Source organism: Coptis chinensis, chromosome 3, assembly GCF_015680905.1.
Source record: "Coptis chinensis isolate HL-2020 chromosome 3, ASM1568090v1, whole genome shotgun sequence".
Classification (NCBI taxonomy): Eukaryota; Viridiplantae; Streptophyta; class Magnoliopsida; order Ranunculales; family Ranunculaceae; genus Coptis; species Coptis chinensis.
Window position 1 is genome coordinate 70,991,212 of NC_141458.1, and position 17,462 is coordinate 71,008,673.

A 17,462-nucleotide genomic window follows, 5' to 3' on the forward strand; every position below is an offset into this window, starting at 1 on the left:
CTTTTCTACAATGCGTCTCTTTTCTTCATTATTCTCCCTTCTTAATCAGACATCAAGCACAAACACATATATACTAGCTTGTAGGCCCGTGCATACGCACCGGCTCTTTTGAAAACATTTAGATTTTTTTTTAGAAAATTGGGACTACCGTTTTAGTCGCTAATCCATTTTAATTTTCTAACAAATTGTTTTTAATTAAGTTTTAATTAAGTTTTAAAAACCCATTTTTTCAATTGGGAGAGAGATTATATTTTAATAGGAGAAGGATTCCCATTTTAATTATAAGTGCTAGAATTTGTTTTAATAGGAGAATAATTCCCGTTATAATAGGAGATAGGAGAGGAATTCCCGTTGTAAAAAAGGATTTCCGTTTTTCAAATAGGAGATAAATTTATGTTTTAATAGGGATGACGTGGAATTTTAATAAAGCTCGAAAAATACCCCTTGTGAGAGCTTTAATATTAACTAGCTTGTAGGCCCGTGCATACGCACCGGCTCTTTTGAAAACATTTAGATTTTTTTAGAAAATTGGGACTACCGTTTTAGTCGCTAACCCATTTTAATTTTCTAACAAATTGTTTTTAATGAAGTTTTAATTAAGTTTTAAAAATCTGTTTTTTCAATTGGGAGAGAGATTATGTTTTAATAGGAGAAAGATTCTCGTTTTAATTAGAAGTGCTAGAATTTGTTTTAATAGAAGAATAATTCCCGTTATAATAGGAGAGGAATTCTCGTTGTAAAAAAAGATTTCCGTTTTTCAAATAGGAGAAAAATTTATGTTTTAATAGGAGATGACGTGGAATTTTAATAGAGCTCGAAAAATACCCCTTGTGGGAGCTTTAATATTAATACTATAAAGTAGACTCGTGCATATGCACCGGCTCTTTTAAAAATTTGCTCAACAATCATAACAAATCGTGATTCCTATTTTCATCGCTAACCTATTTTAATTTACCAACAAATTATTTTAATCAAGTCTTAAAAATCCGTTTTAATTTCTTAACAAATTGTTTTAATTATATTTTAAAAACCCATGTTTTTTAATTGGAGGAGGGATACCATTTTAATTTGGAAATAAAGAGTTTTTATACTACTATTTGAGTTTTGGTTTTAAAAGGAAAGGAGATTCCCATTTGAAGTTGGATTCTAAAAGGATAAGAGCTTCCCGTTTTAAATTAACTACTAAGTTGATGATGTGAAATTTTAATAGAGCTCGAAAAATACCCATTGTGGGAGCTTTAATATTAAGATATAGATATAGATATAGATATAGATATATAGACTAGATTTTGGACCCGGCCATACGCCCAGGATCTATTAAATATTTTGTGTGCTGAAAAAACTTTACAAAATGTCTCACACAAATTTTCGAATCAGAATATACTTTTATTGAAAATCAACCGAAATATGTTAATGAACAGCGATTATGGTGTATAAGTACTTAGGAACTAAGAGATCAAATTGAGATAGCCTATTCACTTTGTAGTTTATGATATTAATCCATAATTTTTAAATAGAATTATCTTAAACTCGATCTAGCTTGTATAATAGTTTTCTTATATTTATGGTGATTTAGCGGCAAATTTTCGAATCAAAATATATTTTTATTGAAAATAAACCGAAATACGTTAATGAGCAACGATTATAGTGCATAAGTACTTGGAAACTAAGGGATCAAATTGAGATAGCCTCTTCACTTTGTGGTTTAGGATATTAATCCTTAATTTTCAAATGGAATTATCTATCTTAAACTCGATCTAGTTTGTATAATAGTTTTATTAGATTTATGGTGATTTAACGGTAAATCATCACTGTTTGGTTTACGTACTAATGTGTACAAATCACTAAAACAGATTGATTGTTTCCATATCCTCAAAGAATACACTACTCCCACTTGAAAAGATTTATCACATGAACGTGTCCTACGAACGGGTGCCGATATATTAAATTATTCTAAAAAATATTAGCAACTATGCAAAGCTATGAGATATGAAAATTATATTAATTACTCATTTAAATTTCTTGCACCACTCTCTATAAAAAAGAAGCATCAAACCTTGATAAAACTCATCGACTTCTTTTTATTGTTAGGTTTAACAGTAGAAGTTTGATTGAAGTTTTGTGAGAATGCATAATGTGGCGAAGATAATATTGAAGCTACTTGAATAGTAAGGCATTCTCAATCACAATAAAAGAATTATGATAAACACTACTTAAAATGCAAAACTATATTTGTCGAGACATTTATTCCTCTTACATATAATACAAATATGTTTTAGGGTTATTAGTTCAATGCATTTGCATCAAGTTTCTGATTTTTCATTAATTATTCTTTAAGATTAGTTTAATGTAGTACGTTACATCCAGTTTCCAATTTTTCATTAATTATTATTTGAGGTTAGTTCAATGCAGTTGTATCAAGTTTCCAATTTCCCGTTAATTATTATTTGAGGTTAGTTCAATGCAATTGCATCCACTTTATGATTTCACATTAGTTATTCATTAAGGTTAATTCAGTACAATTGCATCCAGTTTTTGATGTTTCGTTAATTAGTATTTGAGATTATTTCATTGCATTTGTATCCAGGTTCCAATCTCCCGTTAATTACTCGTTGAGGTTAGTTCAATACATCTGCATCTAGTTTCTGATTTCCCGTTAATTATTTTTCTAGGTTAGTTTGATAGTTTACAATTTCTATACAGTTTGCATACATGTAAGAGTCTATTTTTATAAACTCACTTTTATTTTGGGTTCCTAATTACTCGTAATTACTCATGTGAGAAGGCTAAAAAAGCGGACATTTATGCTTTGAGGTCAGTGTGATGCAGTTATATCTGACTTCCGATTTCCAATTAACTATTTTTTTAGGTTATTTCAATGTATTTGCACCCAATTTCTGATTTTCCATTAGTTAATCTCTTATTTTAGTTTAATGCAGTTGCATCCAATTTTTAGTTTTCCGTTAATTATTCTTTGAGGTTAGTTCAATGCAGTTGCATCCAATTTTCGATTTTATGTTAATTGTTCTTTAGGGTTAGTTCAATGCATTTGCATCAAGTTTTCGATTTCCTGTTAATTATTTTTTGAGGTTAGTTTAATGCAATTACATCAAATTTATAATTTCCCGTTAATTATTCATTTAGGTTAGTTCAGTGCAGTTTCATCCATTTTTCAATGTTTCGTTAATTAGTATTTGAGATTAGTTCATTGTATTTGGATCCAGTTTCCGATTTCTCGTTAATAACTCTTTAAAGTTAGTTCAATACATCTGCATCTAGTTTCTGATTATTTCTGTTTTGAGGTTAGTTCGATTCAATTATATCCGATTTCTGATTTCCCGTTAATTATTCTTTGAGATTATTTCAATGCATTTGCATTTAGTTTCCATTTTCCACCAATTATTTTATGAGGTTAGTTCAATGTAGTTGCATTCGGTTTTTGATTTTTTATTAATTATTTTTTGAGTTTAGTTCAATACATTTGTATCCAGTTTCCGGTTTCTCATTAATTATTATCTAAGGTTTGTTTGATGTATTTGCATACCGTTTCCGATTTCCAGTTAAATATTTTTTAAGGATTTGCATCCAATTTCTAATTTTCCATTAGTTACTATCTTACGTTAGTTTAACGCAATTGCATCCAGTTTTTTATTTATAGTTAATTACTTTTTGAGTTTAGTTTATTACATTTGCATAAAGTTTTCGATTTCCCATTAATTACTCTTTGAGATCAGTTATGTATTGGAATCCAGTTTCCGATTTCCTTTTAATTATCTAATGTGGTGTGTAATACCAACTTCTACTAATCCATATGTAGTGTCCTTGCAAACATGACATAAAAAGTAAATTATGCTTGATTTACTATGTGGGATCATCGAAGATTATTCAATTCTCGATTTCCTATTAATTATTCTTTAAATTATCCATGACTCACTATATAAAATCTTCAAAGATTATCTACGAACGGGTGTTGTTATATTAATTATTATGAAAAATATTTGCAAATATGCAGAACTATTATATATTGAGTTAATTACTATTTAGTACCACGAACTTTCACATTTTTTTCTAAATGGTACCTGAATTTTGTTTCTCGCTTATTCGTACCATGAAGCATCAATTTGTTTTAATTTAGTACTTCAGTTAATTTTCCATCCAATTCCGTCCAATTTTACTAACGGCGTTAGCACTATTCACACAACACTATTCACGTGAACAGTTTTTTTTTTTTTTTTTTTTTTTTTTTTTTTTTTTTTTTTTTTTTTTTTTGTAACAATCTTTACTCAATCTTAAAAATTAATTCTTTAATGAAAAATAATATTTAAAAAACACTATTCATGTTAACATTGTTTTACTATTCACATGAACATTTTTTTTTTTTTTTTTTTTTTTTTTTGTAATAATCTAATTTTTAAGATTGATTAAAGATTATTACAAAAAAAACATTGTTCACGTGAATAGTATTTTTATTTATTTTTCATTAAAGAATTAATTTTAAAGATTCTAAAAAAAAAATTGTTCACGTAAATAGGGAAAACACTGTTCACGTGAATAGTATTTTTCCTAAAATTTGAATTTTTGAAAAAACACTGTTCACGTGAATAGTGAAAACACTGTTCACGTGAATAGTGATGTGTGAATAGTGCTAACACCGTTAGTGAAATTGGACGGAATTGGATGGAAAATTAACTGATGTACTAAATTGAAACAAAATGAAACTTCGTAGTACGAATAGGCAATAAACAAAGTTCGGGTATCATTTAGGAAAAAAATGAAAGTTCGTGGTACTAAATATTCATAAACTCTTATATATTAATATTATATTGATCACTCAACCAAATTTCTTCTAACGTGAAAACCTCACTCTCCATTAAAAAAAATAACTCGCCTTTGATAAAACCCTTCAACTTCATTTTGTTGTTTAATAAGGTGAAGTTCATATATATTGAAACTACTTGAATAGCAATGAGTTTCCAATCATACGGAAAGAGATAAGATAAACATCATTTTCAATGTAAAACTATACTTATCGAGACATTCCCACAACATATAACCCAACTATATTTTGAGGTTAGTTTAATGCATTTGCATCCAATTTCTGATTTTCCGTTATTTATATTTTGAGGTTAGTTCAATGCAGTTGCATCCAATTTCCAATTCTCATTATTTATTTTTTTAGATCAGTTCAATGCAATTGCATCCAGTTTCTGATTTCTCGTTAATTATTCTTTTCGGTTAGTTCAATACATTTACATCCAATTTCCAATTCTCAATTTCCTGTTAATTGTTCTTTGAGGTCAGTTCAATGCATTTGCAACCAGTTTCTGATTTCCCGTTAATTATTCCGTGAGATTAGTTTAATGCATTTGCGGGTTTCCGATTTCTCGTTTATTATTTGATAAATTTGCATTTGCATCTAGTTTCCAATTTCCCGTTAATTATTGTTTGAGGTTAGTTCAATGAATTTGCATCCAGTTTCCAATTTCCCGTTAATTATTTCTTTGGGTTAGTTTAATGCATTTGCATCCAGTTTATTTTTTGAGATTAGTTCAGTGTAGTTGCATCCAGTTTCTGATTTCCCATTAATTATTTTTTAAGATTAGTTTCACGCATTTGTATCATGTTTCCAATTTATAATTAGTTTTTCTTTAAGGTTAGTTCAATGCAGTTGCATCCAGTTCCCGATTTCCCGTTAATTTAATCTTTGAGGGTTAGCTCAATGCATTTTTGCATCCAGTTTCCAATTTTTCGACAATTATTTTTTTATGTTAGTTTGATGTATTTGCATCAATGTTTTGATTTTCCGTTAATTATTCTTTTAGGTTAGTTTAATGCAATTGTATCCATATTCCAATTTTCTATTAATTACTTTTTAAGATTAGTTTAATGCTTGCATTTGCATCCAGTTTTTGATTTCCCGTTAAATATTATTTGAGGTTAGTTCGATGCATTTTGCATCCAGTTTTCGGTTCCCCATTAATTATTTTTTGACGTTAGTTTCATTCAGTATTATATATTTTTTAAAAATATTTGTCATTATTGCTTTGCCGTTATTTTTTTTTTCATTTTCTATTATATATTTTGTGATGTTATTTTTTGTATAATTATTTTTAACTATGTTTTGAGGCCGTGTTAAGGATATATTCAAAATAAGTCGGTGCTTTATCATAGACACTAAAATTGTATGATTTGTAATAGGGAATTAGTTTCTACAAATCACCTATTTTTTAGCAATTTTTTTTATTTGATCAAATATATAAGAATTTGAACACTAAAAGTGTTTGATTCATAAAAGGAAATTACCTTTTATAAATCACCTATTTTTTAGCAATTTTTTTTATTTGATCAAATATATAATAATTGGAAATACACTCAAACTCTCCAAAGAGATTCCATGTAGGTGGGATTGTAGGCTATTAGAAAAGACTATCTTTCATATTATAGTGCTACATAGGAGAGAAAAAAAATTAACTCTCATATTAGAGTGCCACATAGGAGAGAGAAAATCATCTATTAGAAGTCTCCATTAAAAGTCTCTGTTTTAGTATATAGATAGTAGATAGTAGATATAGCTTCACCCACTTATTCCTAGACCCACTAATTAGAAACTTCTAATACCAAATCAGTTCTAATTCAATTTTTTTTATTACCAATAAGTCAATAACAATATACTTTCCTAATTCAACACCAATTAGAATTTACTAAACGCACCACTTCCTAATTTAATTGTCCTCAATTATGACCCTAATTAAACCAAATTGTTAATCTCAATTTATATTGTATCTGTTGATCCTCATCCCATAACAAAACTAGAGGCCAAGATGATATCAAATCTTTTCAAAAATGGCCTAGAAATACTCTTCCTAAGAAATCCCTTCTTTTTACCAATGAACATAAATTTGATTTAAAATACTTCCGAATTGGGCCATGGCACCTAATCAAGAGAATATCCTATCGAGGATGTCAAATTAGCAATTTGGGCATCCACATATGAACGTACTCGTTATGACAGGTTTGATTGAATGCTATAAATTTACACAATTAATGAGGTCTCATTAGCTCACCTATATCATTGACAATTTGCAACATTAACGGATACCTTGTCGAAAATTAAGAGGAGATGGAAGGGGGAGGAGTAAAAGCACTTGTTGTGATGTTTATGTTCGTGATAGGTGGTACCATTGCAGGACAAACTTATGCAGCCTCCACTGATATTATCGTTAAATTCTCTGCCTGCTTTGCCAAATGTTTCTATCGTTGTAACAAACCAGTCGTTCATTTACAAGGATGTGCGATACAATGTTTAGGAAAGTGCATGTCTTCTTCTGCTTCAGATATGAACAACTATTGCAACTTGGGTTGTGCATCTTCTAGGTGCACAACTATCAGCACCTTACAAAACCATGGTAACACGATCTCAGCACTCTTCCTTTCATTTATATTTGTTAAGTATATAGAACTCTCAATACTATTATGAAAGTTGATTTTGGCTGAATGCAGGTGAAGAGGCTGTGGGAAATTGTGTTGGTTCATGCCATGATATCTGCAATAAGCATGGGTACTAATCAAAATGTCATAGAATTGCGTGTTTTTGTGAATAGATTTTCTTAGGAGAAATTGTTGTAAGAAACAGAATACTAGTGTTGCATGTTAATGCACCCTAAATTGTTGTATTCTATTCTCCTTGATCAATAAAGTTTCCTAATTTTTTTTTTTGATTGGCAAAGTTTCCTAATTTGCGTGCAAAAAAGTGTGTTCAAGTCGATTATACTTTTTCTTTGCTTACCATTTTTTTTTTCTTTTGCAATTAGAAAAATGTGCACGCAACAAGAAATTCGATCCCAAAGGCAGGTCTGTAAAAATATGATATAATTTCGCTAAACTTTCGGTTATGCATGTCTTTTAAACATATGAGAGTTAGTAGGTTGGTTCGCTCTCCAAAGCCACATTGAGTTCTTTCTCAGACATTCTTCATAGTTCAAGAGGAGAAGAGGATAGTTAATGTTTTCGACAGAATGGAACATACGGAGTGTAGAACTGCAACATCCATGTGGATTACCCAACTCCAAATACATGAAGAATACTTTCTGCAAAATTTCTTTAGCTGCATACGAAGACCTCTTGGTTCTTACCCTCAACCTCTGCAATCTATGTGAGGTCTGTTGCATATCTCAATGGTTTGTGCGTGGCACACCAAAGTTGGACATTGTGAATGCACAACTAATCGTCTAAAACATGCGACGACATTCTAGATGATTGTTTTAAGTTTTAACAATATATCATCAACTTGGATCAGCAATTTAGTAGGCAATACATTGTGAGTACAAACCAGTCTCAAACAATATAGACAGACCAACCTCATAAACGTTTATACAACTGCTAAGAACCTCTTGAGACTCGACTGAAAAATTAAATGAAAATTCTTACGATTTGGTTTATTTGAAGAGTACTTGTTAATTGTGCGATTGGAATGTCAGGAGATTGCTAAAGTTCAAGCGGTAATGTATCAACAATTAAAACAAGAGCAGGGTCTTTAATATTTGTAGGCAATGAGCCAAAAATATTGTGCACTATCACAATAATAAGAACAAATGCACAAACCAATTTATTTGGTAGATTAAGTATTAGTTAAATAATCCTTACTTATTGATGTTGGTGATGAAAACTTCACCAATAATCCTTACAAGAGCACGTACCATGTCTGAAGTGGTGGAAACGTGTTCGGTCCCTAACAATCACTTCTCTTTCATACAATCTTGACATAAACTTTGCTGCCTGGTGATAGTCGACACACATTCTAAGATTCTTCACAATTCTAATTGTGGTTCCTGGCCCATAATTGATCAGTCCAAAGGCAATTGCCAACTTTTCGCTATGTTGGTAAAGTGCACTCTCTTTTTCCTCCTCCCCTACATCAAGAAACACCTCTGACATATCTGGCACATAACCAGCAAATTTCAAGTCTTGAGTCATCTCATCCAATTTTGAATAGATCTCGTCAGAACAAGAATGGCCTCTGTCTCCAGCTACAAACTCATGAATGGCTCCACTCACTTCTGTTAAACTACAACCGGGGGTCTTTTTTATTCCCTTGTTCATCATCATTTTTTGTATGCTACGGACATCATGCAATCTGTTACAAGCTGCATATATATTAGATAACAGTACATAAACAGCTCCACTTTCAGGCTCTAACTCAAGAAGGCGCTTAGCTGCCATTTTAGCGAGATCAGCATCCTTGTGAACTCTACATTCCCCGAGAAGAGCTCCCCAAACAATAGAGTTTGCCTTCATTGGTATGTTGCTTATCATTTCTTGGGCTTCTCTTAGTTGTCCTGCCCGACCAAGAAGGTCAATCATGCATCCATAGTGCGACACATTGGGCTCTATATTATGATCGGTAATCATCTTTACAAAGAAATCTCTTCCCTCATCCACCATTCCTGCATGAGTGCATGCACAGAGAACACCAATGTAGGTTACCTCATCAGGTGCTACTGATGCTCTAAGCATCTTATTAAATAGATCTAAAGCTTCTTCTCCACAACCATTAACAGCAAGGCCATGAATCATACTAGTCTACGAAAATTTATCCCTGTGAGGCATATCTTCGAATATTTCAAGAGCACCTTTTGTATTCCCGCATTTAGAATACATGTCTATCAGGGCACTTGCAACAAAGACATCCTTCTTAATCTTGTTCTTCTCAATATAAATTCGAATCCATTCTCCTACTTCAAGTGCTCCAAGTTGTGCACAAGTAGTGAGTATGCTGATCATTATGAACTCATCAGGTCTAATATTAGCACCTTGCATCTCACGGAATATCTCTAATGCCTCTTTGAAATGATTGGCTTTCAAGTATCCATCAGTCATTGCCGTCCACGAAACATAATCCCTTTCTGGCATCAACTCAAAAAATTCTCGAGCACGATCCAGCTGCCCAGAATTCGTAAAACCACTAACCATAGTAGTCCAAGTAATCACATCTCTAACTTTCATGCTGTCAAACAACCCAAGAGCAAGATCCATTTTCCCACATGCAGCATACATATCAACCATAACATTTTCCAATATCAAACTCGTTGCGATCCTATAATCTTTTACATACTGGTGTACCTTCATTCCAGTCTCCAAATCCTTCAACTTGGCACAAGCTGATACCACCAAAACAAGGGTAACCGCACTAGGTTCTACATTCTCCTTCTCCATCTCATTAAAAAGCTTTTGAGATTCTTGATACCGCTGAATCTTATTGTACCCAGAAATCATAGCATTCCAAGAAACGACATCTCTTTTACTACTCTTATTGAAAAGCTTCCTCGCAAAATTAATCTACCCAGTTAAAGCATACATATGGATCAAAGCATTCTGTACAAAAACATTAGAATAAAATCCAAACTTCAAAACCTACCCATGAAATCCTTTCCCACAATCCAAAGTCATTTGACGATTAAACGCCTTGAGCAAGAAAGGAAATGTATAATGATCAGGCCCAAACCCTCTCTCCAACATTTCTAAATACACCAAAGCAGCATCCCTCGGTGCCTTTCTCCGGGAATATCCTCGAATCATTGTATTCCAAATAACAACATTGGGTTCAAGAATTTGATCAAATAGAATACGCGCGTAATCCATGTCACCCATTTCATGTAGACAACAAAAGCGAATAATTCGGGCTTGTTCAACCGGGTTTTTAATATCGACTTTTCGAATCATTTGGGAATGTATTTGTTTGAGTTGGTTCATAGATTTGCAATTGTCTATAGCAGATAGTAATAAATATTGCGAGATGGGAATGTAGTAAGATAGATTGTTTAATGTGGTGATCATTTTTTTTACTTGTTGTTCAATTGAGAATGAATAAAACAAATTTGGTTTTACACAAAATTGCATGTATATATTTATATTTAGTGAGAGAGTGTGTTGATGATGTTTCCCGCCTAATTGACAAGTTTTGGAACAAATCTGGATTGTGGTTTGTTGGACTTGGCATGAACACACAGCCCACGGCCCTCGAGCCCAAACACTCTCTCTCCCTTTTCTCTCGTTTACTCGACAAAAATGGGTCATGGGCATATATTGCTCTTCTACACCACTTAAATTGCACCCAACACCGAACCGTAAGTCATTCATGATCATGGACTATGGACTAATTTTCACACTCAACATAATCAAATTTGTGTTAGTGTACATTGTAGTAGTAGGCAAACTTTTGTTGCGAAAAGCGGAGTGAATGTGCAATCAAGAAGATGTATAAGAAGTGCCAATGTATTATTTCTTAAAGAGCTCGCACTAGGCGAAGCCCGAAACGACAACTTCTTTTCTCTCCAATGTTTCTTCAGCTACTACCTGTGAGTTTCACTCTCTTTGATAAGTCTTTACGCTTTTAGATTGTGTGTTTGATTGCATTGTACAAAGGAATCCAATGCTTGCTATGTGAATCCTGTTTGCCCATGGTGAAGAGTATGTCTACTATTTGACTAAATGTCATCGTAGTTATGACAGTTTTGGCATTGGGGGTCTTTGTGAGTTATTATATATACACCTGAGATTTCTTCAGAAGGCTCCAGACTCTGGCTTTCAGTAGCTAGAATCAAGAGGATTATAATCGAAAATCAATAGTTAACGTATTTGGAAATTCCTTCTTTGTTTCTTTCTATTTGTTTCATTTTTGTTTACAGTTGTATATTTCAGTTACATATTTTATGGTTATAATGAAGGCACCAGGGGAAGATCATGATGGGTTCCTCAGCAAATGGATTCAAAAGGTTACCAATGGACTGCCGCGGAGTGGATATCTGATTTGGCAGATGGCCAAGTTCAATGAACACTGGAGTGGATAGAATGTGTGAATGGATACCATGGACTCGCAATTCTATCTCCTTGAAGGAGACTCTGTTGAAGTTCCCTACGTGACTAGCGGCACAGCACAACTTATTAATACTTTTGAAGATTTGAAAGTGCTAAGGATTCCTTTTGGCTTTAAAACCTTATCTATGTACATTCTTCTTCCAAACAATGGAGACAAGCTCTGGTCTCTTATTGAGAGGGTGGATTCTGATCCATGGTTCTTGAAAAGATGTCTATGTCCAAATACAGATGCAATTAGTATGGGGAGGTTCATTGTACCAAAATTCAAGATCGCGTATGTGGTGGCATCTTCTAAGATTCTCCCTGGCTTAAAGCTAAAACCGCGTTCTACTCTGAGAACAGATTTGAATGCGTTCTTTGACGAACTAAACTTTAACAAAGATGAGGTTGAAGCTCCTGATGTTGCTGTGGAATCCACATGTGTGCCCGAGCTGCATGTGGATAAGGCCGATTTTGTGGCAGATCATCCTTTCATGTTCATGATTAGGCACGAGAAAAGTGGGAAGGTAGTGCTTATGGGACATGTCCTAAATCCCTTAGAGAAACAAGAGGCACACCCATGGATACCATACGAAGGGGACCAGAATGGTATTTGGATAAGATTTTTCTAATCTTTAAATAGGATGCAAGAAATGTGGCAGTATGACATCTTTCCAAATCTAGCTTGCCTCCACTTGTCGCTCTTGATCTTGAGGTGCGAATAGTACTCAATCATCCTGAACCGATAGAAATATTAAATCAAAATCCCAATTTTGCTGCTTCTACTTAGCAGTGGTTTTGAATGACTGAATGATTCATGTTTGTTTATCTACCATTTGTTTTCATTAACGTAGTTTCGTGACCTTGTATGGATCTCGTTTTGTTCCATTTTTGCACATTAAGACAAAATTCTGAACTTAAATTATTGAAATGTAGTAGTTCTTGATTTGCTAACGTGGTGTATGCACTCCCCATTACACCTGTTATGACCTAATTCTTCTTCTTCTTTGTTGTGAGTTTCCCTATACTACTTTTTTTTTTTTTTTTTTTTTTTCTCATTTAGGTTTTCTTTTCCCTCTTATACTAGGTCCTCCGCTCTGTACGCTTAGCCCTTGATTTTTTTTTCATCTATCTACTCTGCTACTCCCACGTGTCCTCTACTACGTGGCATACCTGTCCACCGCCTAGCCAATTATTCAATGTCCTCTACTCTATGGTTTCTGCGTATTCTTCCTCTTTGGACTTCGTCCTAACAACCCATTCATTCATCCGGACCTATGAAGCCCATTAGGCTCAAACTAGACCGTAACAGTTGCCCCATCTTGGGGCTACGGACTACAAGTCCGTGGTGCCAAGAACTCCTCCCCTATGGTTTATTGCGGTTTGAATATCTCAAGTTACCAATTTCACGCGTCATTATTGATACTCGAGCCAATATATAACACGTGTCAGATCATTGTTCTAGTTGGTTAAACCTTGGCCCCTAAGGTTTTGAGCCATCTTCTTTCTTTATTTAAGTTTCCTCTTTAATATTTTCCCCTCTCTAACATTGTCTCTCTTTATTCCCTTAATTCTCTTCCACTCTTTCTCAAAGGTAGGGTCGGCTCTACCCTATAGCAAAACTACCAGCCGCTTAGGGCCCCGCATCCCAAGGGCCCCTAATATATTCTAGCCCACGTACCGCCCATTATTGTTTTATTGCGGAAAAAAAATCTATTATTATTTTTCATTTATTTTAATCAGTTAGATAAACATTTTTACATTGAAAAATTGAAAATTAGAAAATCGCATTAAACCCCTTCGTTTCCCTTGCATTTTCGCATTTTCCAATAAGTAAACAGGCACGCCACCCTAACTAATTAAACTTTTTAATCACCCTATGACAAATTATCAAATGTGAGGCATTGAAGTCAGCACTTCAATCTTATCTATATCATTCTTTTGCCTTCTTTGGTTTTTCTATATTGTGTTAATTTGGTATAGAATTCTTCTTCTTCTTCTTCTTCTTCTTCTCTCTCTCTCTCTCTCTCTCTCTCTCTCTTGTAATTCTTTGTTAAATAAATCTATTGAAATTTCAAGTTTGTGACCTTGTTGTTTGGCCATGATCTGCTACGTTGTTCTAGGTGTAGGACATTTTTTATTCTTCCAGTCTTCCTCATGCATTTATCGTGTCTTGTCTTAGATCTCTCTGTCTGTGAGAATCTCCCTCACAATACTCATATATGTTTTCTACTTCACTTTGTATTTCTGTTATTTTTATCAATAAAATTCAAAAAAGATTTTGTGAGGAGACTATTCAAGAAAAAAAATGTTATGATCAATTTTTACAATAATTTTTTTGTTAAATAAACTAAGGGTTTGCATTCATATGAAATAACGTTAACGTAAACAAATATATAAGATGTAATAGTTTTATTGGAACTTTGCTTAGAGCCCCGATTGCCTCGAGCCACCCCTACTCAAAAGACGTCTTTCCCGTTCACATTCCGGTTGTGATGTTCCCAGGTGAGTTTTAATTTCTCTTCTCTTTATTCTTTTCTTTACAAATTCCTTTTGCTATCTTTAGTTACTTATTTATTTTAGACTACCTCTCTTCACTTTGTCTCTGGCGCTCCGCCAGTTTCGATGTGCCACTCGCTCTTCTCTATCTCCATAATTTTCTTACTCTCTTTCTCCAATGTCTTCTAAACCTTCGATGGAGATAACCTCCACTATTTCTGACCAGTCCTCTGAAGACCGTGCTACTGCCGCTCTGACTTGGCTGCCCTCTCTCGGCTTCTGGATCTTGAGGCCGTTAGATGTGCATACGACATCTCAATTGATGTTGTGGTTGAACTAGTTCCCGATTTAGGTTTTTTTCCACATTTGGCTGAACCAAAAGATGGTGCGCTGGTAGTATCCATCGGCCAAATTGCGGCTAGTCTTCGAGTTCCGCTTACCAACTTGGATTGTGAAGTTTTTAATTATTACCACATTGCTCCATGCCAAACGACTGGAAACTTCTAGAGGGTCTTGTATGCGTCCAATTACTACAACAACACACATTGCGACCAAATTGATGTTCATGATCTTTCCACCAACTTTTACCTTAAAAGGACTACCAAGGCTGGGGGTTGGTTACCACTACTTTTGTACTCATAATGGCAAGAAGCCCTTCCAACTGAATCTCCCTCATTCAGACAAAGATTAGGAATTCTTTCCCGTTTACTTGACTGGGAATTAGGAGTATGCCGAATCCCATCCCATCCTATTGAGCTGTTGCGATATCCTAAATTCTGCTTCGATGGTGAGTATATGTCCTAATCACGATCCCTACGCTTGTGAGTTCCTATATGTCTGTTTAGTATATAACAAGTATGTGAACCGTCTATGATAAGTGCTATGATAAGTGCTCAAAAAGTGCTATTTAACCCTCGATTATGCCTCTTGTTTAGCCATCTTAGTGGACTAATAGTGTTTATAAGTTGTGTTTTAAGATTCTACAGGTGAAAAAGAGAGTTTTGTAGAATATTAGAGAAAATGGGGTAAAACGGCAATTCGAGACATTAATGATCACATAGGAGGTCCGTGGACAATCATGGAGAAGGCCAAGGAATTGGAGCTATTAAATATGTGACTTGGACCTATTTTAAAGTCTATTTGGAAGCCCAAGGCCAAAGGATTCGTTGCTTGGACCAAAGCCCGCAAAAGAGGATAGAAGGATAGAGCAGAAGAGAGAAAATCGGCTTATGCGTCTGGGACGCATGGATCGAGCGTCCAGACGCATTGATTGCGTCTGGGACGCATAGATCAAGCATCTAGACACATTGATTAAGTCTGGGACGCATGGATAATGCGTCCAAACGCATGAATCGACACTGTAGCCAATTCTTCTCGGTTTGAAGACGGTCGGACTCACGAAAAGAAACCTATTTGTATTAGGAAACAAATGACGGTTTGGAATGCTTCTAGAACTCATTGTAACCCCTATAAATAGAGGACCTAAGTGCCTCATGTAATTGGCCAATTCACTTATATTCTTGTCTCCAGAACTTGAGGCAGAGAGAGATTAATAATAAAAGATCGGTTTTAACTAGTCGAGTCTTAATAAATTAGTCTTTCTAGTCTTATGTTCTTCAACTCTTCTTCTTCTCGCTCTTCGTGTTCTTCCTTCTATATGGAAGGCTAATCTTCTCCTTCAAGGAGGAGATGATGAGCCGTCTTAAGGTTTAATGATTCTTCCGGTTCATGGTGTTCTTCAATCAAAGTTAGTTCTTTATGTTTGTAGTTATTAGTTCCATTGCCCACACCGGGGGATGGAAGTATAGAATAGGGTTTATGTTTTGCAATATTAATATCATGCTAGTGTTCTTTACTTTTCTTCTTGTAGTGTAATTCTTTAGAGTTAGGGACGTATTCTTTGTGTTGCCTTAGAAGGGGGTAGCTCAGGGGTGGTCGCCTAGGGAAGTATTCTTTGTGTTTGCCTTAAGTGGTGATTCATTGAATGGTCGCCCTATTAGGAAGTACTCCTTGATGTTGCTCTTGGTAATACATTGAATGGCTGCCCGAGCTTACATAAAAGGAAAGAAGATATTAATAGCATAAACATAAGAACAACCTTAAGTAGAGTTAATTGTTAACGATGTTTCATCCAAAGGGCATTGGCACTCACTCTCGATTGCCTAATTGTAGTCTACTTGTAAGAACAACCATGAAGCGAGGAAGTCATAGATTAAAAGTATTGGTGGATTCTAATCTCTTGAATTCTCTCTCTTATAAATTCTCAATAGTTTAGTTAGTTTAGCTTAGTTTAGCATTAGAATCTACAATCTCTACAACATTAGTTTTAATCCCTCAAACCCCTTTTCCAAATCCACGTTCTTCACATAACATACACTTAAAAGTGGAACGATACCCTACTCATCCTTTACTTAGTGAGGGATAATTAGGTTTTGATACGCTTCTCTTTTGTTCAACGATCATCATCTATCTACATCATCCATACATCATCTAAAACACACAAAAAGAGGTAGGGCAAATGGCGCCGCTGCCGGGGATATAATTAATTGTAGCCCTAGGAAAGAGGTTGGTCAAATGGCGCCGCTGCCATTTTAAGTTGTTTATGTTTAACGTTTTCTTTCAAGATTAGAATTTTGGATATTGAGGTAATTTTAGCCGCATCATCAATCCTTTTAAGAAAGAAAGAAGCTTGAAGGACATCTCGAAGACAAGATCTACCATCCAGGTTAGTCGAATCTTCATTCTTTTTATTGCTTTCTTAGTATAGTTGCATCATAGTTTAGTTTTATTGCTTTCTAGTATAATTGCATTTAGGATCTTTTCAACAATTGAAGTTGTAAGCCAACACAAATGAAATATCGGACTCTAGTGTTTTTGTGTCCTCTTGACAAACGGACTATCGCCCGTAGGCAGTGGTACTTAAGCAATCTAAGTGATTCACCATAACCTTAGAAGAGACGACTTTTTAGACAACGGGCGAGATACTAGCTGCAAAGCCCAACCCAAATTGAAGAAAAGTAGTTTTACATTCTATTATAATTTAGAATAGTTGCATAGTAGGATAGTTTTTTTTTTATTTTTGCATAGAATTTTCTAGTGTATGCCCCCGT

General features: G+C 34.2%; 4 protein-coding genes across 4 annotated transcripts; 2 read left to right on the plus strand and 2 right to left on the minus strand.

The window, feature by feature from the left end:
* Positions 1-7,120: 7,120 nt before the first annotated feature.
* On the plus strand, positions 7,121-7,565 carry LOC147510640 (thionin-like protein 2). The gene is made up of 2 exons (XM_086598207.1): positions 7,121-7,406; positions 7,501-7,565. Exons 1-2 carry the CDS (start codon positions 7,121-7,123, stop codon positions 7,563-7,565), a joined length of 351 nt encoding a protein of 116 aa, XP_086454333.1.
* A 973-nt stretch (positions 7,566-8,538) lies between these two features.
* LOC147510641 (pentatricopeptide repeat-containing protein At1g08070, chloroplastic-like) lies at positions 8,539-9,578 on the minus strand. The gene has a single exon (XM_086599329.1). The coding sequence runs from the start codon at positions 9,571-9,573 to the stop codon at positions 8,668-8,670; it is 906 nt and encodes a 301-aa protein (XP_086455455.1). The 5' UTR covers positions 9,574-9,578; the 3' UTR covers positions 8,539-8,667.
* Positions 9,578-10,272, minus strand: LOC147510642 (putative pentatricopeptide repeat-containing protein At3g15930). Its single transcript, XM_086599331.1, has one exon. The coding sequence runs from the start codon at positions 10,270-10,272 to the stop codon at positions 9,580-9,582; it is 693 nt and encodes a 230-aa protein (XP_086455457.1). The 3' UTR covers positions 9,578-9,579.
* A 1,453-nt stretch (positions 10,273-11,725) lies between these two features.
* LOC147510643 (serpin-Z4-like) lies at positions 11,726-12,558 on the plus strand. The gene has a single exon (XM_086599332.1). The coding sequence runs from the start codon at positions 11,856-11,858 to the stop codon at positions 12,483-12,485; it is 630 nt and encodes a 209-aa protein (XP_086455458.1). The 5' UTR covers positions 11,726-11,855; the 3' UTR covers positions 12,486-12,558.
* The last annotated feature ends 4,904 nt before the right edge of the window (positions 12,559-17,462 follow it).

Excerpts from the sequence above, each read along its gene's own strand:
- LOC147510640 (XM_086598207.1), top strand. The coding sequence starts at position 7,121 with ATGGAAGGGGGAGGAGTAAAAGCACTTGTTGTGATGTTTATGTTCGTG. Across the intron at positions 7,407-7,500 it reads CAGCACCTTACAAAACCATG|GTGAAGAGGCTGTGGGAAAT; the intron begins GTAACACGATCT and ends GGCTGAATGCAG.
- LOC147510641 (XM_086599329.1), bottom strand. The coding sequence starts at position 9,573 with ATGATTCATGGCCTTGCTGTTAATGGTTGTGGAGAAGAAGCTTTAGAT.
- LOC147510642 (XM_086599331.1), bottom strand. The coding sequence starts at position 10,272 with ATGATTTCTGGGTACAATAAGATTCAGCGGTATCAAGAATCTCAAAAG.
- LOC147510643 (XM_086599332.1), top strand. The coding sequence starts at position 11,856 with ATGGATACCATGGACTCGCAATTCTATCTCCTTGAAGGAGACTCTGTT.